The 8,887-nt window shown below is 31.3% G+C and overlaps 1 protein-coding gene across 1 annotated transcript; it reads left to right on the top strand.

The window, feature by feature from the left end:
* The first annotated feature begins 116 nt into the window (after positions 1-116).
* On the top strand, positions 117-3,108 carry LOC121225685 (mitotic checkpoint protein BUB3.2). The gene is made up of 9 exons (XM_041110087.1): positions 117-330; positions 409-539; positions 653-735; positions 1,153-1,419; positions 1,610-1,685; positions 1,836-1,916; positions 2,311-2,389; positions 2,473-2,573; positions 2,679-3,108. The coding sequence occupies exons 1-9, from the start codon at positions 211-213 to the stop codon at positions 2,764-2,766; spliced, it is 1,026 nt and encodes a 341-aa protein (XP_040966021.1). The 5' UTR covers positions 117-210; the 3' UTR covers positions 2,767-3,108.
* The last annotated feature ends 5,779 nt before the right edge of the window (positions 3,109-8,887 follow it).

The following is an 8,887-nucleotide window of genomic DNA, read 5'->3' as shown; positions in this document are numbered from 1 at the left end:
TTAAGTTTAGGTACCAAAGTGAAAGAAAAACTACAGGTCCCACAATCGACCTAATTAAAATTTCAGGGGCCAAATATTATATTAACCCTTATTTATTTACGGTTTATTTTCAAATCTCCTTCCCTCTCTCTTTCCACACTGCACACTCTCTGAAACCCTAAAAGCTCTCACCCGTCAGTCCGTTTACCTCTCCAACGGCCCAATCAAGCGATGACATCCGCCCAGCCGCCGGCACCGGGACGCGAGCTCTCCAACCCTCCGACGGATGGGATCTCGAACCTCCGATTCTCCAACCACAGCGATCACCTACTCGTCTCCTCATGGGATAAGGTGCTCCCTCACCATCAAAATACCTTTCAAATCTTTAAAGTTTCCTTTAATTTCCAGCTAACAGATTTTTAATAATAGACTGTGAGATTGTATGACGCGAGTGCCGATTCATTACGAGGAGAGTTCATGCACGCTGGGCCTGTACTCGATTGTTGCTTCCATGATGATTCCTCTGGATTTAGTGCCACCGCTGATAATACGGTTAGGAGGTTAGTTAATGAAGCTTTGGCTGTTTCCTTTTTCTTTTTCTGTTTGATTCTCGAGAATGTTTTGGAAAATGAATTTTGGAATTAAGCTTAAAATTGAGCTGTTAGCTTTGCAGGATAGTGTTTAGCCATGGAAAGGAGGATATTTTAGGTAGACATGATGCTCCCGTGCGTTGTATAGAGTACTCTTATGCAGCAGGTTGGTTAAAATTACAAACCTTCTCTTCTCTTTTCAGTTAATGTGGATTTCAACATAATTTGCCTTTGATTTGGTCCTTCAAAGTAGGATTTTTATACCTGCTAGTAGAATGTGCATCGGAAATTTCAAGTTTGTCGAAAAGAAAATAGAATTATATACTTCGGTTTAACTGAAGAAGGAAATGAGAGGATGAAAAGTGTTCTTTTTTAAGGATTGGTGCAAGTTGAATCGTAATTGAATGATGTTAATCACAAATTCCACTCAATCCTGTTGGGTATGAATGAACATATGAGTTCTTATTTAGAATATCAAGCTAGTCCTATGGATTTTAAGTTGTGGAAATGTACTATACAGGAGAGCTTTTCGTTTCATTTAAGAGATATCTGAATCCTTAATCTTTCATTCTGTTTGTTATAGGACAAGTTATCACAGGCAGTTGGGACAAGACATTGAAATGTTGGGATCCCAGAGGTGCAAGTGGCCAGGAGCGTACTCTTGTTGGCACATACCCACAGCCTGAGCGAGTTTACTCATTATCTCTTGTTGGAAATCGTTTAGTTGTGGCAACTGCAGGAAGACAAGTAAATGTTTACGACCTGCGGAATATGTCGCAACCTGAGCAACGAAGAGAATCTTCATTGAAATATCAAACTAGGTGTGTAAGATGTTATCCGAATGGAACAGGTACTAGTTATAACCTCTAAAACTTTTGTAAATTTTTATAAGGTAGGAAATACTATTTAAAGGAAGGCTTAGATTTTACAAGCATTTAAATAAATCATTAGTCGTTGATGTTTAGATATGTAATCCATTTATTCTTCTGTCATTTTTATTTTGGGTAAAGTTGCTTCTCATTAGAAAAGTTTTTATGCAGGATACGCTCTTAGTTCGGTTGAAGGGCGGGTGGCAATGGAGTTCTTTGATCTTTCAGAGGCCAGTCAAGCCAAAAAGTACGTATCTGTCTTTTCCTTTTAGCAGTATATCTTGAGGTATATGCTGGTTATGTGTATAACATGAACTTTAGATCTGTTCTTCAGCTGATCCTACCCCCTTTTCATTATCTTTTGCTTTTATTAATGGATATTTTGGATCATTTGTAGATATGCCTTTAAGTGCCATCGGAAATCTGAGGCTGGACGGGACATTGTATATCCGGTAAATGCTATTGCATTCCATCCTGTGTAAGTTTCTGTATTAGTCCTCAATTTGTATGCTAAGATGGTATAAAGTATATGATGTTGCAAGTATTGTCCTTCCGTTGTTTGTGTTTGAGTAGCTGATATGGACAGATAAGAATTAGTAATTGGAAGCCTTCAAAACAGATTGATCATTTTTCTCTTATTTGATTCAAATATTGCTGAGAAAGAAATAAATAAAATGCAAATCTGTATTACTAGCAACTTCCAATCTTTTAGCATTTCAGACACGAGGTTACAGTTTGTTGGTAATGCTTTCGAGTTAGGCTCAACTAAGCGATTTTTTCTGAAAGCTTAAAAATTGATCTTGAAAATAATTAATATCTGCTCCTTCCGACGCGCACAATTGCTAATTTCTGCTTTTATTTTCAACCTGCAGCTATGGTACATTTGCAACTGGAGGTTGTGATGGTTTTGTTAATGTGTGGGATGGAAACAATAAGAAGAGGCTGTATCAGGTAAGTGATTGAATTGAACTGTAGTTTTATTTTCACAGTGAAAGCCCGATAGTTTACTGCCAGTTTTAAATGATCTTTTGCAGTACTCAAAGTACCCAACGAGCATTGCAGCTCTTTCGTTCAGTAGAGATGGACGATTGTTGGCTGTGGCATCAAGTTACACGTTTGAAGAGGGGGAGAAGCCGTAAGACAACTCCCACTCACTCTCTCAAATGCAAAAACCTCAAAGTAAACCATATAATTCAGACATATCTGAGCACTAATTTAATATCCTTTTTCTTGTGTGCAGACATGAACCGGATGCCATTTTTGTTCGAAGTGTAAACGAAATAGAAGTCAAGCCGAAACCAAAAGTGTACCCTAACCCTCCGGCATAGCCAAGTAAGGATCTCTATATAATTTATGGTAATTTGAGAAATGTGATATGTTGAACACTTTGTAAGTCTTCGATGATCTTAGGGTGTGTTTGGTCAAGTAGAAAAGTAGAAAGAAAGTACATTTTGAGTATGCTTGGTAAGAAGAAAAGTGAGAGGAAAGAAAAAAAGAGAAAACTTATTATTTTTCATCGTAGCGTGTAAAAGCAAATCATTCCAAATTGGAATGATAGGAGGAGAGAAAATTAGTGAGATTAAAGCGTGCGTTTTTCTTAAATGAAATTAAATCTTATTTTTCTAATTCTACCAAGCAAATGAATGAAATGAGTTAATTTTTTTTCTTCACTTTTTCATAAATCTTACCAAGCACATAAAAAAATTTCCAGTTTTTTTTTTTTGAATTATAGGATTATTGTTTCTTTTCCACTTTCTGTTGAAAAATATTACTAGATGATTTGTAGCATAAAGAAAAGTAAACTGCTAGCACATTTTGATAAATTTTTAATTTCTCATTGAACACGTTTTTTATAAATTAAAGAAAAAACCAAGCCAAATAGCGAATATTTTTAACCACAATGAAAACGAGCTCTTTGTTTTTTGTGAACCCTATCCATCTAAACCCAGTAGCCCCAAATATTACTTGGACTAATCAATTCGTTGACTTCAAATCGGAAGTCAACAATCAAGTGTGATTTACATTATAGTAAATTTGGACAAAGTTCCCTCATGGTAAATTTATAAATTTGGATAAAAATCTTCGAGCCTCAACCTTTTCAACATGGTCAAGACTTCATTATTTAAAAGCTAAGGACTAAATTGTTATTAGACCTAATCACATCATAGTTTCATTGGTCAAAAAAAACAATTTTGAAAATATTAGTGATCAAAATTATAAATTTTTAGTTAAATAATTAAAACAAGGCTTGCTCATAGTTACATGATTATTAGTGTAGTTTACCTTAAACTTTTTTTAGTACTATTATTACCTTTAAAGTTAATTGCATATATAATTATTAAATTATGAGTTTAATTTTAAATTAATCCGTAAATTTTAAAACGTTTCAATTAAATTCTCATAGTACCATGAGCAAGAAGTGGGGTTCAATTATCTCCTTGTGTCTTCATCTTTTTCATATTTGAGGGAAACGTGAAACGGGTTAGAAATATTTAGAATATTTTATAAAAGAAGTGGGTTTGGGTAAATGGGTCAGATATATAATATATAAAATAATCGTTTTGCTCAATTTTCAAGAATACAGGAGCTTGTACTCGACTTTCACCTTAAAGTATATTATAATCAAATAATATTCTTATACCATTAATTGCCCTCTCTTAAATTTTAAATTGATTTATAAATTTCAAAACTTTTCAATTGAATCCTTCAATTACATTATCATTCAAATCAAGACATTTTATTAGTCCAACTAATTTAAAATTCAACCCAAGTACAGAATAATACATTAGGTCAAATCCATTGCATAGCAGCCTGTGATTTAGAACTATAATAGTAAAAGTTTAATGTAGAGTGGGTAAGATGGGTGGTGTTCCCTTATCCAAACAGATTCATTTGTACAAGTAAATTATGTATGGATATAATATTACATGCAAATGGGATTTTTAGTCAAATTAATACCAAAAAGGTCTCCTTAAAACCCGATTAAACGAAACCCCCATTTGGTCAAAGTCTATGGATCCAAAAGCCTCCCCATTGCCCTAAAAATCAAATTTCACATTTTGACCCATCAACTTCAGCAACCCATTCTTCTTTAGGTTTCACATGTGATGCAAGTGATTATGTGAGGAATGACCTCATCACCTTTTACTTCATACATTTTTCTAATGCTTTCACTCTAAAACATTGCTGACTACTACATTTCTTCATTACTCCCATGATTCCTTTAGTTTCGATAAGGTTTGATCAAAGATCTTGGCTTCAAAAGATGGTAAAATTATAGTTTAGTCCCGTCAAAAATCCCAAAATTGTAAAGTAAACCTTTTCAAAAATTTGTAATTCATTTTTTTACTACACCAAGCTCGATTCTTGTTAGACCAGAGCTGGGCGGTTTTGTTTTTGGTACTTTAGACTAATGGGATCCGACCTAAATTATTGTTTTTATTACTTAAAGCCTTAGATTTAAAAATGTCTAATTGCTGTTTTAGTCTATTTACTATATTGAAATTTGGGATTTGATCTCTTTACTTTAATTTGGTGTGATTTGATTCCTCCATTTTTATAATGTTATCAATGATTCGAAATTGGTAGTAACGTTAGTTGCTGCCATTAAAGTGATGATGTGAATTTTTATTTTACCTTTATTCAATCACACAATCTAGGTCACAATAAATTCAAATAATAATAATAAAATCACATGTAAGTTGAACTCTTAAAACCGTCTGAAACAAGAAGAAAGAAACGTCACAATTTCACAACAAGAACAAATAGTGAATCCATAAAAAATAATACAATTATAAAAATAAAAAAATAATTATATCATATTAAAATATAGTTATTAAATTTAAATTTTCAAAATAATAGAAAAAAATAAAAGCTTAATATAACATTTAGTACCTAAATTTGACACTTTTTCATAATTTGGTACCTAAACTTTGTTTGGCCCAATTTGGTATCTAAACTTGACACTTTTTCCTAATTTTATACCTAAACTTGACACTTTTCTTAATTTGGTACCTAAACTTGACATTTTTTCTTAAGTTGGTACTTAATCCTTTTTGGGATCTAATTTGGTATCTAAACTTGACTTTTTTTTCCTAATTTGATACCTAACTTTTTTTTTTGATTTGGTACTTGAACTTGTCAAACATTATACAAATTACTCCAATATACTAACAATGTTATCTTTTTATGAGTTAGAAAAATAATAATGTATAATCAACATATGACAGATGATATGATATTTTTTGGTGTTATATGTTCAATTATTTTTATTTATTTATTTAATTAAAAATAATAAATTTCTTTTAATTTGGGTTTTTAAAACTCTCTTTTTTTCATATTTAATATTAATTCGTTAAGCATAGCTCAATACCCATTTTTTAACATGAATTTCCTCCTGACAATATTTTAGTAGCATAACAAAAAAAGAAACACATTGCTAGTGTTTTGTGTAACTTGTATAACATTTAATAAATTTACGTACCAAATTAAGGAAAAAAATGTCACATTCAGGTACCAAATTGGGCCAAAAAAAGTTTAGATATCAAATTAAGAAAAAGTGTCAAGGTTAGATACCAAATTGGACCCAACAAAGTTTAGGTATCAAATTGGAAAAAAAAAATGCTAAGTTCAAAATTTATGGTATGGTTTATTATTGTTTGAGGCCATAGATGCCGTAACTTAAAGACCATGGAGGTAACACAGTTTGATTTACGTGTAACCCTGTTGGCATTCATTTCATATTTCCTTAATGCTGATCCAATTGGCCAAAACTCACTGAAATTATGACATGTCTACGTGGACCATATCTTATCATTTTTGCATTACTATTTATATCCTACTGTAAATATTGCTAATTTATATTTCCATTTCTTAGTCAATTGAGTATTAGTTCGATTAGTATGGGTATTGTTGCCAATACAGGAGGACGTAAGTTCGAGTGCATTGAAGCAAATTGTCCTCCTATTTATGGATTATAAGTAATTTTAAGCATTATGTCAAAAAGAACATATAATTAAAAAGCATATCGTGAGGCATTGTATTTAAAATTAAAAAACGTTTCCATACTTTAGAATCTTAAGAATTTCACTTATTTTCAACACAAAATGTTTAAAATATTCTTTTGTTGATTTTACTATATTTTTCTCTATTTAATTGCCCATTTTGCATAATTCAAAGTCAAATATATAATGAACTTCAAATGTTCATACTATTATTTAGGGTTAGTGTAAAGCTTGTTCGATAAATTTGATAATCAGATCCATTATTCTTGAAATTCAATAGCTTTCTTTTAAATTGATCACTGAACTTAGATTTCGTTAAAATGTGATGACGAGCATTTCTAAATTATGCCATGACATCACCTAAAGATTAAACAAATATAAAATTTATATACATATTTTTTTTAATTTTTAGAATTTATATGAATCTTTAAATTTCAGATGATCAACGTAATCACAATTTAAAGAAATCCCAATTTAATTTCATCGATGATCAAATTAGAAAAATTATTAATTTTTAATACCAATGTGAAATAGAAGTAATTTGGATAAACCCTATTATTTATATCGTCACTGCTAAACTCACACGTCAACTTAAAACCAATCCAACACACTTTAGAGCCGCTAGAATTCTCCACTTCTCACTTCCGAATAAAAAAGGGGTAAATTCATTATCGGTCCTCAAACTATGACTTACATTTTAAATTTATTTATAAACTTTAAAAATGTTTTAATTGAATTATTAAAGTTAAGGGTGTTCATAGTTCGGTTAAAACTGAATTAACCGACAGAACCAATTTAATTAGATTAATCGGTCGATGGTCGATTAATGATTTTTTGAAATTTCGATTATCAGTTAATTCAATTTAAAATCGGGTAATTAATCGAATTAAATAATATATATTATATACAATTGAAATTGTTTTAGTTTGGATCAAGATTGAAAATTTAATATTAGAAAAACATAGGTAAAAATTGACCAATTCAAAAAGTACAAAGACTAAATCAACAATTTAAAATAATATAGGGACTAATAACAAAATTTGACTTTTTTAATATGTTAGATACAACTCGTCTATAAAAGAAGTATATAAGTATTTAAAATTTGATTCATGTGTTTTAAATAAGCTTAATGTCAAACCTGAGCTAGAACTCAATGCCCAAATTGGCAACTAATCTAACACAAGGACTTAAATTGATGTTTTGAGAACTCAATTAAAAAGTTTTGGAATTGAATGACCAAATTAAAAATTAGACCATAGTTTTGGGGTGGATTGGCGAAATTAAGAATGGGGGGGATAGAGATGCCACGTGTTAAAGAGAAGATTTAGAAATCCACGTGGCGTGATAGTAGAGATTCCAAATAAATGGACGGCATCGAAAGATTTAGTAGTTCGGTTATGTGATGATTATTTAGTATTTTTCAAACATGTGAAAGTTAGTTCAAAAAGGAACCTAAAAAGGTGACACGTGTAAGTCTCACCCAACGAAAGCGCGTTGCGTGCCGTATGGCATGTCGGTTTCGCGTTCTGTTAAGCCACTGTTGCTCCCCACTCTCTTCTATTACTGCACTCTACTTAGCTCCACTCCTCTCCGAATTTACATAAATACCCATCACTCTAAATTAGCCTTAAAATTAAAATCCAAATTAAATAATTAAAATTTAACACACATATCTAATTTTTTTAAAATAAATTTATATTAATCAAGTTATTTTTGATAAAAATATATATACCAACAATTTTTAAAAAATATGTACTTTTTTTGGGTCTGTTTTGGCACTTAAACTTGACAATTAATTCAAAATTTGTCTCTGAACTTGAAAAATATAAAAGTTCGATGATATGGTACTCTGAAATTTTAACTTGATTTAGAACAACATTGTTAACAGGGTAGGAGGACATAAATTCGAGTGCGTTTATCCTCTTCTTTACGAGTGAGAAGAGGTTATGAATAATTTTAAAGATTGTATAAAAAAAATTATTCTTTTAAATCTTGACGGAATAATCCAAATTTAGGGATAAAAATGGATGTGGTTGACAAATTTAATACCAAATTGAAGTAGTCATCAAATTAAGGGACTGAAACTGATATTACCCCTTTAATAGAGAAATTTCTTGATGTTTGAAAAAGATTGGAAAATTCAAAAAGGGAGTAAAATAGAAGGAAGGTTAGTTTATTCTAGAAAACACGGAAGATGGGTTTTCCAGATCCCACACGTGGCTAATTATGGATGTTTCTGGGGATTTTAATTGAGCTGTCTTTCTAGATGCCACCAACCAGCCATGTATCGTAAACTACCAAAATCTAGCACAATTTCACCCTAAACCAATTAAATTTAGCCACGTCATCAACACCCTTTGTTTTTCTAAATATTATTTGGTTGGCCAGTAACGCAGTAACCCTTCGACATGGAGAATCATTGGGAAGATGAAATTAAGAAGAAATG

This window comes from Gossypium hirsutum, chromosome D13 (genome assembly GCF_007990345.1).
Source record: "Gossypium hirsutum isolate 1008001.06 chromosome D13, Gossypium_hirsutum_v2.1, whole genome shotgun sequence".
NCBI lineage: Eukaryota > Viridiplantae > Streptophyta > Magnoliopsida > Malvales > Malvaceae > Gossypium > Gossypium hirsutum.
The sequence above is the reverse complement of the archived record's forward strand: the minus strand, read 5'-3'. Positions and strand labels throughout refer to the sequence as shown.

Coding starts and splice junctions, on each gene's coding strand:
- LOC121225685 (XM_041110087.1), top strand. CDS start 211: ATGACATCCGCCCAGCCGCCGGCACCGGGACGCGAGCTCTCCAACCCT. Junction 1,686..1,835: donor GAGGCCAGTCAAGCCAAAAA/GTACGTATCTGT, acceptor GATCATTTGTAG/ATATGCCTTTAAGTGCCATC. Junction 2,390..2,472: donor ATAAGAAGAGGCTGTATCAG/GTAAGTGATTGA, acceptor GATCTTTTGCAG/TACTCAAAGTACCCAACGAG.